Raw genomic sequence first — 18,203 nt, forward strand, 5'->3', positions numbered from 1 at the left:
CCCCTGCGGCTACCTGAGCACTCTCCATGAAAAGCTGACTGATTTCACCAGTCTACCTCTGCCTTCCTGATGCTAGCTCAAAGCCACAACTTGTTCCACAAGGTGGAGCAGCAAATGACTTTCAAATTTCCTTGCATTTATCCTTAGCTGAATCCCACCACCAGTGTTGACTCGGTTGTCAGAACTGGCTATACCCTATTGGCCTTCTCAACAAAAACCCTGTAAGCCATCTCTCCCCTGTGCTACTTTATTCTTATAAAAGGCATTGCTTGCTGGCTTCCCATTTCTTATAAAAGAGTCTCTGGTGGTCACCCCTTGCAGCTTTGGCTGAGATGACTCCTGAGTGCATCCTTGTGCCATGTAGAGAAAAGATGCAGGAATTGTGAGCACAATTCCACTTTCTGACCTGCATTAAAAAGCAATAAAAATAGGCATCATCCCCTCATTGCTCCTGCACTCCAGGGATGTCTTCAAAATGTTTCTTTTGTCAAAGTAGGGAAGGCAACTTTCCTTTCCTTACTCATTCAGGCTGGTTTCCACCTACCAGGTTTCACCACCAGCTGTGTCCCACTTCCAAAGGTGGCTTTCCAGGTGGACGTTGAAGTCACACAGTGACACATCCACTAGCAAAAACCTGTGCAAGCCTTACTCCAGAAAACAGCTTTCCCACATAGATCCACAGAGGGACAACCGATGTTACGCTTGCCACCCACCCCCCTTTAAACTATTTGGTCTTTATCTAGACACCTTCTCCTGACCTCTCCAGGCAGAAACTATCATGAAACACATGAAGTGGAAAATCTGACCTTGGGCCCAGGTGGGCAGGTAAGGAAACAGCCACCACCCGCTGTCCCCACAGAGAGCTCTGAACCTTGCCAAAGGCGAGCCTTGTGTTCATCTGTCCGTAGTTCAGCCAGCACACTAAAGGCTTTAAGGCTATACAGCAACCACATACAGCGGAAGGAACCTCTGAACAGATGATATGACCTCAGGAAAGTCCGCACTGGGCGATTTACAGGGAACAAAGCACGCACGCCTCAAATTGAGCTGTGCTCCTAACAACCAAGCCCTCATTAAATACTACACACAGGGAAGTCTCAGAGCCTGCACAGGGAGAGAAGGCATTACAGCTCAGCAAAGGTGGAGTGAAAGGTTGTAAATGGAACAACATGTGCAGCAAGATGCTCATATGGAACACCAATGGAAAGCTCAACACTCACTTGGTAGGACGGACAGCCTGGTTCCTGAGCCAAAGGTCAGCTTGTTGCCATAGCCAGAGTCACACAGCATTTCCTCCCATTACAAAAAGCTCAGTGAGCTTTGCCACAAGGTCACAGCAAAATCTGGGAGCTGGTGTGGAGCTACGTGTTCCAACACAGACAAAGGGACAGCAGTCAGGGTCATGTTGGACCATCCTGGCACACTCCCATCAAGCAAAGCCAATCGCTGGAGGTGGTCACCAACTGTGATCAAACACCCAGGCACCCTGCAGCTCTCAACCACCCATGGAAAGTCCTGGCATAAAACAAAAAGTGTAGCCACATGCAGCACTTACGTGACCTAACAGTAATTCTTGTTACACAGCCAAATTCAAGCTTGTAGCTAGCATCTCCTGTGCTCACACAGCAACCCCTCAATCCACCAAAATATTGCCAACATGTTGGAGAAGAGCACTCACTTGGTTGGACAGAAGGCCTGGTTCCTGTGCCAAAGGTTGGTCTGCCGTATGCAGAGCCATAGCCACACAGTATTTCCTCCCATTACAAAAAGCCCAGGCAGCTCCTGGATAAATGGCACTTTGTCCCAACTTTGAGTGTAGCAAAGGCTAGCTGGGTCACCAGAAGGGTGGGAAGAGGCTGAAGGATCCTAGGCAAGAAGTGGAGGTTAAGAGTCTAGATTTGTGGGATGTAATAGAGCCCATAACTAAGAGGCAACACCAAAACTATCCCTACCCATGTCCCCACAGTACTGCCGGGCTGTGTTCTGGGTTAACTTGACAAAGGAAAAGACACTTCGGTTTTCAGTGCAATTTGCTGCTTACCTGGAAGAACTGAAAGCACAGTTCCTTTCCAAAAATTCCTCTTCCCGCATTGTAGAAACTGTGGAACATCTCATTACAAGAATGTTTCTGTCAGCCCTACATGTGATCTCAAGCACAAAGCACCTGGAATCAGACCACAGGGGAGATCCCTGACAAAACAGGCTCAAGCGCAGGGACACTACCTACAACAAAGGAAAATCCATACCCTAGCTCAATTGCACTTTTCAGAGGAACATTCCATGCCACATTTTGTAATAATTAAACCCCAGAAGTGACAACTCTCACCTACATTAATGCTTGCCCAGAATCAGGGGGACCATGAGTATGGCACGGCTTCTGTGCACAAAGCATGGAGAAAACCATCATGCCGGGCAATCCATGCATTTCACTGACAGATGTGAGATTGCAGAACTGCTGTTTCTGTCCAAGCCAAAGCCTTTCCCAAGGGAAAGCACATCACAGGTAGCCCCACAGCTGCAGAAGCACAAGGTTTGAGAACTGCACCAGACTGAGGCACATTCAGATAGCAGCTCAGGAACGGCTCTGCAAGAGCCATGAAAAAATGCATCTAGTCAGAAAATACAGAAGCTTACAAAAAAAAAGAAAAACCAAGGGAAAGCTGGTCCTGGTACATTCCTTTGCTACAAAGTGCTACTGCGAGCTCAGTGCTTGTACTCATGGTGTTTTACAGTTAGTGACGATCCATCACAGAACCTCACCTGTCCAGCTCCTGCATTATACACTCACTTTGGGTTTTCTCCTGCCTCAGAACCCCAGGACTCAGCTCAGGCCCCTGCCTGCTGGAGTATGGGCTGTCCATGCCCACAAAGCAACCTCCCATGACATGCCTTTGTAAATAGCTTTCCCACCATTCAGGGAACAAACTCCTGTTTTCCCATCAATTCTTCCCATACCACCTTGCAGCTCTGCCATATCCAGAGAGAAGGCACAGACTTATGCACACTCATAGGAAACCAGACCAAAACTTACACTCCAACATTACCGTCTGGGCTATTTCTGCCTTGTCCCACAAGGCTGACTAAGAACTGTAGCAATACTCATCTGGTATTACACAAAGCTTTGTTCCTGCTCCAAAGTTCAGCCTGTTCAAGACAGCACTCACAGCAACAATGTCCATTAAATAATGGTCTCATCTACCCATAACAAGAAAGCCCTTCCCGTGGCTGGCAGAGAGCCTTCCCAGCAACACACAGGTCACCCTTTCCCAAGGACATGCAGACCTCAAGATGAAATTTGTTCCAACCACACAAAATATCATTAAATACTACACCCAGGATAGTCTCAGAGCTTGCACAGGGAAAGAAGGCATTTCAGCTTGACAAAGGCGAAGTTAAAGGATAGGAATAGGAGAATATCTGTAGAAAGAGTCCCATATGGAACACCAAAGGAAAGCTCCAGACTCACTGGGTAGGACGGACAGCCTGGTTCCTGAGCCAAAGATCAGCTTGTTGAAGGATCCAAAATCACACAGCATTTCCTCCCACTACAAAAAGCCCAGCTTGCTTTTCCATCACAAATTCAAAAAGGCAGAGAAGGCATTTCAGCATAGCAAAGCTGAAGTTAAAGGACAGAGATGGAAAAACATCTACACAAAAAGTCCCATATGGAACAACTATGGAAAACTCCACACTCACTTGGTAGGACAGACAGCCTAGTCCCTGAGCCAAATGTAGGCTTGTTGTAGCCAGTGTCACACAGCATTTCCTCCCATTACAAAAAGCCCTGCCAGCTACCACTGGAGAACCTGCACCTCTCTCCAGTTCATGGTTCTCTGACCTGAAAAACCTTGTGTTGATCAACAGCTTGAGGAAGAGGAAGGGAAATCTGGGGAGTAAGAGACCAGCTCAGCTCAGTTCAAGAAAGGCCATGAGCACCGAAGGGGCTCTCAGAGCCAGGAACAAGCTCTGCTCAGCTGCAGATAACTCCTGGGGAATTATGAAAGGGCTGATTAGGATAGCGGAGCAAGGGAAATATCCCATGCTGGGGACTCCTTGTACTCACTGGTCTGCAAAACTAGGATTTTTCCGTGTCCCTTGAATCCCTTTGTAGTTCCTCATGTTAACAGAATCCTTCACAACATCTGTAGCAAGAGTCCCATATGGAACACCTATGGAAAGCTCCACACTCACTTGGTAGGACAGACAGCCTGGTTCCTGAGCCAAAGGTCAGCTTGTAGTTGCCACTCACACAGCATGTACTCCCATTACAAAAAGTCCAGCTCGCATTGCCATCACAAAAGCAAATCCTCACCAAGAGGCAAGGAAACCAGTCTGACAATGCATAGTTCCTAGAGCTCTGAGAGTTTTAAGAGCATCAGGCACACCTGCCCCATCAGAGACCACTTGCCAGACACTTCAAGGAGTCTTGTCCCACTCCCATTACAAAATACCCAGTGAGTTTTGCCACAAGGTCACAGCAAAATCTGGGAGCTGGTGTGGTGCAACATGTTCCAACCCAGCCAAAAGGACAGCAGTCAGGGTCATGTTGGACCAACCTGGCACATTCCCATCAAGCAAAACCAATCGCTGGAGGTGGTAACCATCAGCAATCAAAAACCCAGTCATGCTGCTGCTCTCAGGCACCCAAGGAAAGGCCTGGCATAAAGCACAAAGCTCAGCCACATGCAGCACTTATGTGACCCAACAGAAAGTCCCATTGCATGGCCAAAGGCAGGCTTGTAGCCAGCATCTCCTGCACACACCCAGCAACCCCTCAATCCACCAAAATTATGACAACCTCTTTGCAGTGCTTGCTGTCCACAGACCAGCTGCACAATGCTGAAGGTAACTCAGAGCCAGCTGCGTCCTGAAGTCAGGACCCCCCAGGCTCTCTGTGGGACCTAGAGCACCACAGGGCTCATGGGATAGGAAAATCCTTTTTGAGAGGACTGCTGCTTTTGTCCTGACTCAAAGCCTGGCCTAAAGGCAAGCTGATTGCATGCAGCTACACAGCTACAGCATTACATGCCTGAGAGGAGAAGTGCCAGGTAGCCACTTACAACTGCAGAATGGGTGGGTTTGCCCCACATGGAAGGAGAATACAAGGTGGTGGTGGCACTTACTAGGCAAAACCTGAAGTCGTGTTCCCTTCCCAAATGTGAACTTGTCGTAGTTCACACAGTGCTTTTTGCCTCAACAAGAACTATAAGCCCTTCCAACATCCTCTGTTAAACAGGCCACCTGTGTTCCTAGGTAGCTGAGCTCCCATCTTTGTCTGGTGGACACAACAGAAACGTTTCAGCAGACAAGATTCTCTGTCCACTGGAGTGTTCTCTGTCCACCATTCAGTGGTGAACACTCCTACGAAACCATGCACCACTCCACTTGTTGGGGGCAAGGAGGAGAAGTAGCAAAGAATGTCTTAGCTCAGGAAAGGACACTGGCAATAGGGGCTGTCTTCCTCCAAAAGCCTACCTTTCTGTCACATTACAGTTAAAAGGTGTTGAAGCAGCTTCGAGATGTTACAGAAACCAGCACCCAACACTTCCATGCACTTTTTTTGCAGTGCTATTGTACAGCTTCACTACAGCCTCCTGGAGAGCTTGAGGGACAAGGGAAGCATGACTCCAAAGAATCAGTTATCCAAGACACACAGAGACAACAATGTTCAGAGCCATGGGAGGGAAAGAACCAGGCAAGTAAGGGAGATGAGGTGCCATAAAGAACTGCAAGGAGCCCAAGGCATTGGGACATGTGGGGAAACCAAGTCCTCACAATGCCTGAAGAATAGCCCAGTTGCATTCCCAAAATTCGTCCCCACAAAACAACAAAGAACAAGGCAAAAATGAAGCCACTCACATTTTGAGGCACAAGAGCATGTTTCAATGGTGATTGCTCACTTATGTGATTTCATCAAAGATCATTATCTCAGAGACACCTTTGATAGCTTACGTTGTTAACAACAAATGAAATAGTGCCTACACTCTCATTCCCCTCTGCAAGGAGGTGTGGATAACACATGGATGTCTACAGGATGAAACCCAGGATATATAAGGACATCTGACAAAGGATAAACAGGAAAGCTGAGCACTCACTTGGTTGGACAGACAGCCTGGTCCCTGAGCCAAAGGTCAATTTGCCGTATGTAGAGCCAGTGCCACACAGCATTTCCTCCTATTACAAAAAGCCCAGGCAGCTCCTAGAGAAGAAGCACTTGTCCTCAAGGCTGAGCTGAACCGTGCCAAAGCTAGAATGTGTAGAAAAAGGGTAAGATGGTGCTGAAGGATTCTAGGCCACAAATGGAGCTTAAGGGTCTGGTTTTGTGGGATGAAAAAGGTCCCAAAACTGAGAGACAAACCCAAAACTCCCCCTCCCACTGTCCCCACAGTTCTCCCAGACTGTACAAAAATCCCAGCTCTCATTCTCATCACGAACACAAATACACACCAAGGACTAAGGAAGCCAGACTGACAGTGGTAAGAGAAGGAAAGAACAAGGCATGTAAGGGAGATTTGGTGCCATAGCAAACTGCAAGGTGCCCAAGGAACTGGGACATGTGGGAAAACAAAGTACTAGGAATGCTTGGTTAACAGCCCAGTTGTATTTCCAATGTTCTTCCCCACACACACAAATCAATGAAGAACATGGCAAAAGGGAGACAACTTGTTTTTTCAGCATAATTTTCTGCTTACCTGGAACAACTGAAAGCACAGTTCCTTTCCCAAAAGTGACTGTGCGCGCATTTAACTCACTGTGGCACGTCTCATTACAAAAATGTCTCTGCCAGCCCTGCATGCGATCTCAAGCAAAAAGCACCTAGACTGATGCCATGGCAGAGCTCCCTGACACAACAGGCTCAAGCACAGGGACACTACCTGCAACAAAGTCAAATCCATTCCCTAGCTCACTTGTACTTTTTAGAGCAGCGTTCACTGTCACCTTTGGTAATCATTAAGCCCCACAAGCAACAACTATCACCTACAGTAATGCTTGCCCAAAATCAGAGGGACCGTGTGTGTGGCACTGCTTTTGTGCACAAAGCAGGTGGAAAATCATCATGCTGGTCAATCCATGCTTTTCAGAGGCAGCTGTGAGATGACAGGATTGCTGTTTCTGTCCCAAACCAAAGCCTGTCCTGGGGGAAAGCACATGACAGGTAGCCCCGTAAATTCAGAAGCTGTAGCTTTGAGAACCGCAGCAGACTGAGGCAAGTTCAGATTGCAGCTCATCAACAGCTCTGCAAGAGCTGTGAAAAATGCATTTAGTCAGCAACTACACAACCTTAAATAAAGAAAAAGACAAGGGTAGCATGTTCCTGGTATCCTCCTTTGCTACAAAGTGCTACTGTGAGCTCAGTGCTTGTACTCACGGTGTTTTACAGTCAGTGACATTCCATCACTGAATTTAATCGTTCCAGCTGCTGCATCATACACACAAGATTTTCTCATTCTCCAAAATCCCAGGACTCGGCTCAGACCCCAGCTCATCTAAGGCTATATACAACCACAAAGCAACTGCCCCTGACTTGACTTTGTAAACAGATTCCCTCTGTTCTAAGGAAAAAATTCTGCTCTGCCAACTTTTCTTCCAGCAGCACCTCTCAGCACTGCCATACCCAGAGAGAACGCACAGGCTTGTGCACATTCATAGGAAGCCTGACCAAAACTTACACTCCAAAATTACTGTCTGGGCTGTTTAAGCCTCGTCCTGCAAGGCTAAGAATTAAGTGTATCAACACTCACAAGGCTTTACACAAAGTTTTGTTCCAGCTCCAAAGTTCAGCCTGTTCAAGACAGCGCTCACAGTACCAAAGGCCATTACGCAGATGCTCTCATCTCCCCAAAACCAGACAGCCCTTCACGTGGCTCACAAAGATCCTTCCCAGCAACACACAGGTCACCCTTTCCCAAGGACATACAGACCTCAAAATGAGCTTTCTTCCAACCACCCAAAACCTCATTAAATACTGCACCCAGAGCACTCTCGGAGCCTGCAAAGGGAGAGAAGGCATTTCAGCTTGACAAAGGTGAAGGTAAAGGGTGGAAATGGAGCAACATCTGTACCAAGAATCGCATATATAACATCTATGGGAAGCTCCACACTCACTTGGTAGGACGGACAGCCTGGTCCCTGAGCCAAAGGTCAGTTTGTTGGTGTAGTCATAGTCACACAGCATTTCCTCCCATTACAAAAAGCCCCGTGAGCTTTCCCATCATATAGGCAAATCCCCGCAGGGTCGCTGCAAAATCTGGGAGCTGGCGTGGAGCAACATGTTCCAACCCAGCCAAAGGGACAGCAGTCAGGGTCATGTTGGACCAACCTGGCACATTCCCGTCAAGCAAAGCCGATTGCTTGAGTTTTTCACCATCAGCAATCAAACACACAGGCACACTGCTGCTCTCAACCTCCCAAGGAAAGCCCTGGCATCAAAAACGAAGTGCGGCCTCATGTAGCACTTACATGACCCAAGAGTGAGTCTCGTTGCACAGACAAAGGCGGCTTAGAGCCAGCGCCTCCTTGCTCACACCGCAACCCCTCAATCCACAAAAACCTTGCCAACCTCTTGACAGTGCTTGGCATCTTCAGTCCAGCAGCATAGTGCTAAAGGTAACTCAGAGCCAGCTATGTCCTGAAGTCAGGACCCCCCGCGCTCTTTGTGGGACCAAGAGCAAAACAGGGCAAATGCTATAGGACAAGCACCTTTTTTGAGGACTGCTGTAAAATGGGTATGTTTGCCCCACATGGAAGGAAACGACAACTTAGTGGTGACCCTTACTAGGCAAAACCTGAAGTCGTGTTCCGCTCCCAAGGGTGATCTTGCCGTAGTTCACACAGTGCTTTTTGCCTCAACAAGAACCATAAGCCCTTCCACATCCCTTATGAGAGAGGAAACCTCTGCTTCTAGGGAACTGAGCTCCTAGCATTGTCTGGTGGAAAAAGCAGAAATATTTCAGGAAACATCCAGATCCTCTGTCCACTGGAGTGTTCTCTGTCCACCATTCAGTGGTGCACACTCCTGCCAAACCATGCACCACTCCACTTGTTGGGGGAGAGGAGGAGAAGATGGCAAAGACGGGACCAGAAGAGCCCAGCTCAGGAAAGGACACTGGAAATTGGGGCTGTCTTCCTCCCAAACCCTACCTTTCTGTCACATTACTTTTAAAAGCAGTTGAGGCAACTTTAAGATGTTACAAAGACCAGCACCCACCACTTGCATGCACCTTTTTCTGCAGTGTTATTGCACAGCATCACTGCAGCCTCCTGGAGAGTTTAAGGGACAAGGGAAGCATGACTCCAAAGTTGCCTGAAGCATCAGTTATCCAAGACACACAGAGACAACAATGCTCAGAGTCATCGGAGGGAAAGAACCAGGCAAGTAAGGGAGATGAGGTGCCATAAAGAACTGCAAGGAGCCCAAGGCACTGGGACATGTGGGAAAACCAATTCCTAGGTTTGTCTGGAGAATAGCCCAGATGCGTTCCCAAAGTTCATCCCCACAAAACAACAAAGAACAGGGCAAAAATGAAGTCACTCACATTTTCACTCACAAAAGCATGTTTCATTGGTGATTGCTCACTTGTATGGGGATTTCATCAAAGACCATTATCTCAGAAACATCTCTGATGGCTAACATTGGCAACAACAAATGAAATAGGGCCTACACTCTCCTTCCCCTCTGTAAGGAAATGTGGAAACCATATGGATGTCTATGGGGTTAAACACAGTATACAAAAGAACATTTGACAAAGGAGAAACAGGAAAGCTGAGCACTCACTTGGTTGGACAGACAGCCTGGTCCCCGAGCCAAAGGTCAATTTGCCGAATGAAGAGCTAGAGCCACACAGCATTTCCTTCCATTACAAAAACCCCGGCAGCTCCTAGAGAAGCAGCACTTGTGTTCCAGACTGAAGCAAACTGTGCCAAGGCTAGGAGGGGCAGCAAAAGGATGGGATTGGGTTGAAGGATCCTAGGTCACAAGTGGAGGTTAAGAGTCTGGCTTTGTGGAATGTAACAGAGCCCAAAACAGAAAAGCAACTCTCCAGAATCCCCATTCCACCTAACCACACAGGACTACTGGGCTGTCCACTCGCTTGCCAACACAAAGAAAAAGACACTTTGATTTTCTGTGCTATTTGCTGCTTATCTGGAAGAACTGAAAATACAGATCTTTTCCAAAAGATCTGTGCAGACATCATAGAAACTATGGCACATCTCATCACAAAAATGTCTCTGCAAGCCCTGCATGTGATCTCAAACACAAAGCACCTAGAATTAGACCACAGGGGAGATCCCTGACACAACGGTCTCAAGTGCAGGGACACTACCTGCAACAAAGTCCGCACTGTGTGATTCACAGGAAACAAAGCGTACCCTAGCTCAACTGTACTTTTCAGAGGAGCATTGCCTGTCACCTTTGGTAATTGTTAAGCCTTACGAATGACAACTCTCACCTACAGTAATGCTTGACCAGAAAAAGGGGGAACGTGTGTGTGACACTTCTTCTGTGCACAAAGCATGGAGAAAACCATCATGCCGGGCAATCCGTGCATTTCAGAGGCAGCTGTGAGATGACAGTACTGCTGTTTCTGTCCAAGCCAAAGCCTTTCCTGAGAGAAAGCTCATCACGGGTAGCCCCACAGCTGCAGAAGCACAAGGTTTGAGAACTGCAGCAGACTGAGGCACATTCAGATAGCAGCTCAGTGTCCTGGTTTCAGTTAGAACAGAATTAATTTTCTTCCTAGTAGCTGGTGGAATGTTGTGTTTTGGCTTAGGATGAGAAGAGTGCTGATAACACCCCGATGCTTTAATTGTTGCAGAGCAGTGCTTATACTAAGCCAAGGACATCTCAGCCTTTTGCTCTGTCCTGCCAACGGGCAGGCTGGGGGTGCAGTAAGAGCTGGGAGGGGACAGACCCAGGACAGGTGACCCAAACTAGCCAAAGGGGTATTCCATACCATCTGACGTCATGCTAAACAATATATAGGGGTGGCTAGCCGGGGGGAGGGGGCCGGACTGCTCGGGGTTAGGCTGGGCATCGGTCAGCGGGTGGTGAGCAATTGCATTGTGCATCACTTGTTTGTACATACTATTATTACTTTCATATTATCACTATTGTATCATTATTATTATTATTGTTATTATTATTTTTGTTATTATTATTTTCCCTGTCTTATTAAACTGTCTTTATCTCAACTCACGGGCTTCACTTTCCATTTCTCTCCCCCGTCCCAGAGAGGGAGGGGGGAGGGTGAGCGAACGGCTGCGTGGTGTTTAGCTGCCGGCCGGGTTAAACCACGACACTCAGGAACGGCTCTGCAAGAGCCATGAAAAAATGCATCTGGTCAGAAAATACAGAAGCTTACAAAAAAAGAAAAACCAAGGGAAAGCTGGTCCTAGTACCTTCCTTTGCTACAAAGTGCTACTGCGAGCTCAGTGCTTGTACTCATGGTGTTTTACAGTTAGTGACGATCCATCACGGAACCTCACCTGTCCAGCTCCTGCATTATACACTCACTTTGGGTTTTCTCCTGCCTCAGAACCCCAGGACTCAGCTCAGGCCCCTGCCTGCTGGAGTATGGGCTGTCCATGCCCACAAAGCAACCTCCCATGACATGCCTTTGTAAATAGCTTTCCCACCATTCAGGGAACAAACTTCTGCTCTTCCATCAATTCTTCCCACAGCACCTTGCAGCTCTGCCATATCCAGAGAGAAGGCACAGGCTTATGCACACTCATAGGAAACCAGATCAAAACTTACACTCCAACATTACCGTCTGGGCTATTTCTGCCTTGGCTGACTAAGGCTGACTAAGAACTGTAACAGTACTCACCTGGTATTACACAAAGCTTTGTTCCTGCTCCAAAGTTCAGCCTGTTCAAGACAGCACTCACAGCAACAATGTCCATTAAATAAATGGTCTCACCTACCCATAACAAGAAAGGTCTTTCTGTGGCTGGCAGAGACCCTTCCCAGCAACACACAGGTCACCCTTTCCCAAGGACATGCAGACCTCAAGATGAAATTTGCTCCAACCACCAAAAACCTCATTAAATACTGCACTCAGGACACTCTCAGAGCTTGCACAGGGAGAGAAGGCATTTCAGCTTGGCAAAGGTGAAGTTAAAGGATGGAAATGGAACATCTGTAGCAAGAGTCACATTTGGAAAAACTATGGAAAGCTCCACACTCACTTGGTTGGATGGACAGCCTGGTCCCCGAGCCAAAAGTCAGCTTGTTTAAGTCATTCACACAGCATTTCCTCCCAGTACAAAAAGCCCAGTAATCTTTGCCATCACAAAGGCAAATGCTCACCAAGAGGCAGGGAAATCAGTCTGACAATGCATAGTCCCTGGAACTTTACAAGGACTTTACAAGCTTTAGGCACACCTTACCCATCAGAGACCACTTGCTGGCCACTACTAAAAGGTAGCCTGGTACCCTTTTTTTCTAGAAAGTGTTACTGCGAGCTAAATGCTTGTACTCGTGATGTTTTACAGTCAGTGACATTCCATCACTGAATCTCATCTTTCCAGCTCCTGCATTATACATGTACACACGGGGTTTTCTCTTGCCTCAGAATCCCAGGACTTGCCTTGGGACCCTGCCCAGCTGAGCATGGACTGTCCACGGCCACAAAGCAACCGCCCCAGCATGCCTTTGTAAGTAGCCTTCCCACTGTTCCAGGGACAGACTTCCACTCTGCTGCCTTTTCTTCTTGCAGTACCTCACAGCTCTACCACACCCAGAGAGAAGGCGCAGGCTTGTGCTTGACAAAATCATGACCAAACTTAAACTCCAACATTACTGTCTGGGCTATTTCAGCCTCATCCAAAAAGGATAAGTAATACCTGTAACTGTACTCACGAGGCTTTACACAAAGCTTTGTTCCAGCTCCAAAGGTGAACCTGTTCCAGTCAGCACCCACAGCACCAAAGGCCATTACACAAATGATCTCATCTCCCCATAACAAGCAAGCCGTTCATGTGGCTGGCCAAGGCCCTTGCCAGCAACACACAGGTCACACTTTCCCAAGGACATGTAGACCTCAAGTTGAGATTTGCTCCAACCAACCAAGCCCTCATTAAATACTGCACCCAGGGAAGTCTCAGAGCCTGCATAGGGAGAGAAGGCATTTCATCTCGGCAAAGGTGAAGTGAAAACATGGAAACGGAACAACATCTGTAGCAAGAGTCACATACGGGACACATATGGCAAGCTCCACACTCACTTGGTAGGACGGACAGCTTGGTCCCTGAGCCAAAGGTCAGCTTGTCGCCGCTGTAGTCACACAGCATTTCCTCCCCCTACAAAAAGCCCAGCTTGCTTTGCCATCACAAAGGCAAATACCCACCAAGGCGCAAGGATGCCAGTTTGACGGTGCCAAGGGAAGGAAAGAATCAGGCATGTAAGGGAGATTAGGTGCCATAGCAAACTGCAGGGAGGCCAGGGCATTGGGACAAGTCCTTACTATGCCTGGAGAATAGCCCAGTTGCATTTCCAAATTTCTTCCCCCCAGTAATCAACGAAGAACATGGCAAATGGGAAGCCGCTCTGTTTTTCAATGTAATTTGCTGCTTACCTGGAACTACAGAAAGCACAGTTCCTTTTCCAAAAGTGACTTTGCCCTCAGTGTACGCACTGTGGCACATCTCATTACAAAAATGTCTCTGCCAGCCCAGCATATGATCTCAAGCACAAAGCACCTGGACTCAGTCCACAGAAGAAAACCCTGGCTCAACAGACTCAAGTGTAGAGCCACTACCTGCAATAAAGGAAAATCCATTCCCTAGTTTACTTGCACTTTTCAGAGGAGCATTCACTATCACCTTTGGTAATTGTTAAGGCTCACAAGTAACAAATCTCACCTACAGTAATGCTTGCACAGGATCAAGGGGAACGTGTGTGGCACTGCTTCTGTGCACAGAAGCACAGGATATGGAAAACTATCATGCTGGGCAATCCATGGATTTCAGAGGCAGCTGTTTGATGACAGGAGTGCTGTTTCTGTCCCAAACCAAAGCCTGTCCTGGGGGAAAGCCCGTGACAGGTAGCTCTGCAGCTGCAGGTGTACAAGGTTTGAGAACAGCTGCATACTGAGGCACATTCAGATAGCAGCTCATTACCAGCACTGCAAGAGCTGAGAAAAAATGCATTTGGTCAGCAACTACACAAGTTTTAAAAAAGAAAAAGCCAAGGGAAATCAGGTCCTTGTAGCTTCCTTTGCTACAAAGTGCTACTGTGATCTCAGTGCTTGTACTCGTGGTGTTTTACCATCAGTGACATTCCATCACTGAACCTCATCTTTCTAGCTACTGCTATATACACATAGTGTTTATACTCACACAAAACCTCATTAAATACTGCTTTCAAGGCAGTCTCAGAGCCTGCATGGGGAGAGTAGGCATTCAGCTCAGCAAAGGTGAAGTTAAAGGATGGAAATGGAACAACATCTGTAGCAAGAGTCACATTTGTAAAAACTACAGAAAGCTCCACACTCACTTGGTTGGACGAACAGTCTGGTCCCTGAGCCAAATGTCAGCTTGTTGGTTCCATAGTCACACAGCACTTCCTCCCATTACAAAAAGCCAAGCTCTCTTTGCCATCACAAATAGAAATCCCCACCAAGGCCCAAGAAAACCAGTCTGACAGTTCATATTCCCTGGATCTTCAGAGTTTTATGAGCATCAGGCACACCTGCCTCATCAGAGACCACTTGCTGGCCACTACTAGAAGCCTTGTCCTGCTCCCAGAAGTGACCTTGCTATTAAGCACCAGCATTCATACAGTGCTTCCCACTCACCCCAGCACCAAAGGCCATTACACAAATGCTGTCATATCCCCATAACGAGGATGCCCTTTGAGTGGCGGGCAGAGACCCTTCCCAGCAACACACAAGTCACCCTTTCCCAAGGGCATGCAGACCTCAAGTTGAGGCTTGCTCCAACCACCCTTAACCTCCAGCCTCATTAAATACTTCACTCAGGGCAGTCTCAGAGCCTGCAAGGGGAGAGAAGGCATTTCAGTTCTGCAAAGGTGAAGTTAAAGGACTTGAATGGAACAACATCTGTAGCAAGAGTCCCATATGGAACACATATGGAAAGCTCCACACTCACTTGGTTGGACGGACAGCCTGGTTCCTGAGCCAAAGGTCAGCTTGTCACTGAAGCCAGATTCACACAGCATTTCCTCCCATTACAAAAATCCCAGCCAGCCCTCACTGGAGAAGCTGCACCTCTCCCCACTCCATGCTTCTCTGTCCTGACAAACCTTCTGCTGGTCAACAGCTTGTGGGACAGGAAGGGAAATCTGAGGAATATGGGTCCAGCTGAGCTCAGCTCAGGAAGGCCCATGAGCACCCAAGGGGCTGTCAGAGCCAGCCTGACATTCTTTCTTCAGCAGAACAGAGTCCAGCTACCCAGCGCTGTGCTAGAGACAGACATCTGACCTACCCCAAGTTTCACAGGTAGGCATGTCCATGGAATAAAATCTGTTTCTCTGATCATGTAAATTTAGCACGCTCTTCTTTTCATATGAAATCAATAAAGGAGAAGGAGCAATATTATTTGAAACATGAGGGTATTGCTCAGCAGAACTTTTGACAAAACCATACTCATATAGCACTTGTCTTTAAAAGAAAAAATTGAGAATAGAAAGATGAATGTAATTTTAATAATATAAAAATTCAACATCGTCCAGATAGTGCTTAATCTTAATTAAGATAGGCTTAATACTTACTTGATTTTACTCTTAGTTGAGCTCTACTTACAAAGGTGAATTTGTGTCCATGTATATTCACACAGTATTTGCCTTATCAAGAAAAACCGTGTAGGTGTTTTCTCCCCTCCAGTAGCTTATTACCTCCTGAGCTGTGTTTTTTGGCTTGGCCTTTTTTTTTTAAACTCATTGTTCACATGTAAATTCCATGAGAATATTAGTCTAGATCTCCCTTCACAATTTTCTTAATTAGCCATTTCTTTCTGCTTTGAGACAGTGTTCTCAGTAGAGACACAAACTGCAGTTCCCAAGAATAAACTTAGACAAGGTTCTGAAGAATGGAAATAAAAGGCAGCTTTTGGAGATTTCTGGAAACATAGTGCTGAAGAAAATGATTATGTGGCGTAAGACTCCTTTCTTTAGGTATAAAGCTGTAACTGATTGATTTGTTTATTCTCTTTGAATAAAAATAAATATCTAGCATTTGGTCCTTTGGAATGAATATTATCTCTCTCTCCTCCAGAGAGGACAATGGATATTTGTAGAGGCTGACCAGAAAAATATTCCATTTATTGCTCTAAAACCTGTATTAAACTCATTTCGAGTATTTGCAAATGAAATAAAGTTTTTATCTCTCAGTAAGACATAAAAAGTGAAAAGTGTACTCTCTTGTAAGACTTCCCCATTCCTTCCAAACACCTATTTAGCTTCTTAATGACTTTTGTCCCTGATGCAAGGTCAGTCTTGACTTTTAATCATGCACAAAAGGAAAAAACAATGGAATTTTAATATCAGTATCACAGAAATGGGAATTTAGCTTTCCTACCCCTACTCATTTAGGTTGGGTTTCTACCTACCAGGTTTCACTACCAGCTGTGTTCCACTTCCAAAGGTGACTTTCCAGTTGGATACTGAAGTCACACAGTGACACGTCCACTAACAAAAACGTCATACAACTTTTAGTCCAGATAAGTATATGCAAAAGCCAGTAACTGGGAAAACATGTATCACCATTAGCATATACCTTTGACTCATCTCTGTCTCCTACAAGGTTTCATGTCAATACTTTTTATGGGTCAAGAAAAATGAAGTGCTCTGAACATGGGATGCTTTGGAATAGTCAGGAAAAAAAAAATAATGTACCTAGCACTCTCTTTATGACAGTAAATCTTAATTACATGGTTTCTAAACTGTGCCTTGGAAAAGAGAGAGAAACACTATCAGAAACATTTAACTCCACTGTCCTGAATGGTTTTGCAGGGGAAGATGTAAATGAGAAGTAAGGATAAATGTCTAGGGAGGCAGAACTTCCCCAGCCTCTCCTACCTCTATTAATGCATATCAAATCACTTTTAAATGTACATATATATATTCGTTGTTGTTTGTTTGTTTGTTGTTTTGTTGCGATGATTGCAAGATGCAATACTGAAGAATATTCCTCCTTTTGCCACCACCGCAGAATATAAACTGTATATTAAATGGGATCTGAATCAAGTCAAGTCTGTAGCTGAAATCACCTACATTTTGTAATGGTGACCACTTACTAAAAAAATCTTGTTTTTCTTCCCATCACTTTCTATATACTCACTGTGATTCAATTGACAATGAAGTCAATAAACCTAACAGAACTAGATCACATTTATGATTTACATTTCTGAACACATGCAGGATATATCTGAATTCATCAGATGAGTGTGCAATGCTCTGTAAGAAGGTATCTATGACCAAGACACAAGAACATTTTTGTATCCATCTCCACTGAAGACACGGGAGTTGAACCGTATGGACTCTGGGTGGATCTGGGATTTGCTGAAACCATACAGTCTAAGATCAGTATTTTTACCTGAAGACTTACTTGGAAGCACAGACATGCGAGTTCCTCCGCCAAAAGTGAACTTTCCATAAGTACCAAGTACACTGTGATAAGGTGCTTTACATAAACTGTTACTGGAAGAGTTTAACAGATTCCCAATCACCACTGAATGACAGAATTAAATGTTGCAATGCCAAAATCCTTAGGAGCCAATATAAAGCAAAATGTCTTTCTGTGCTGATGACTGTATCCTCCAAAGTTTACTCTAGCAGGTTAAATATATGCTAAATCACATCTTATCACAAACAGCAGAAAATAATACTTTGATGTCCACATTAGTACACATTTGGGGGCTGTAAAAATAAACTAGTTTTAAGTTTCTGTGTTTCTCCCAATTGAGATATTTCAAATGAGACATGGATATAAAAAAGAGGACAGCATTTAGCATGTAACATTTCCATGCAACCATTATTTTACCAATTTATTAATTTTAAAATAAATTAAAAATTGTCTTAATTGTTTGACACCCACCACCCTTGTAAGACAGTATATGTTGGAAGACCATGGGGCCATATGAAAAATCAAAATTGAGAGGTTTTTTCAGTCTTAAGGATACTTAGCAAAATAGACATGAGATTCCCTAAAGACAGGATTTCCAAACAAATTAAATGGAAA

The 18,203-nt window shown here is 45.8% G+C and overlaps 1 protein-coding gene across 8 annotated transcripts in view; it reads right to left on the minus strand.

The window, feature by feature from the left end:
• LOC106020188 (M1-specific T cell receptor alpha chain) overlaps window positions 1–17,624 on the minus strand; it is a 67,735-nt gene extending 50,111 nt beyond the window's left edge. Inside the window, exon 1 of one of the 8 annotated variants that reach the window (XM_072028920.1) lies at window positions 17,559–17,624. In XM_072028920.1, the coding sequence (XP_071885021.1) occupies window positions 17,559–17,586 (28 nt within the window). In that variant the 5' untranslated portion in view covers window positions 17,587–17,624. Of the gene's footprint in view, window positions 1–1,220; window positions 1,306–6,095; window positions 6,184–8,106; window positions 8,192–9,775; window positions 9,883–13,580; window positions 13,666–15,114; window positions 15,252–17,558 lie in introns of those variants that run through there. The other 7 variants (XM_072028921.1, XM_072028906.1, XM_072028892.1 and 4 more) reach the window with 7 other exon arrangements.
• Between the last annotated feature and the right edge of the window lie 579 nt (window positions 17,625–18,203).

Source organism: Anas platyrhynchos, chromosome 28 (genome assembly GCF_047663525.1).
Source record: "Anas platyrhynchos isolate ZD024472 breed Pekin duck chromosome 28, IASCAAS_PekinDuck_T2T, whole genome shotgun sequence".
NCBI lineage: Eukaryota > Metazoa > Chordata > Aves > Anseriformes > Anatidae > Anas > Anas platyrhynchos.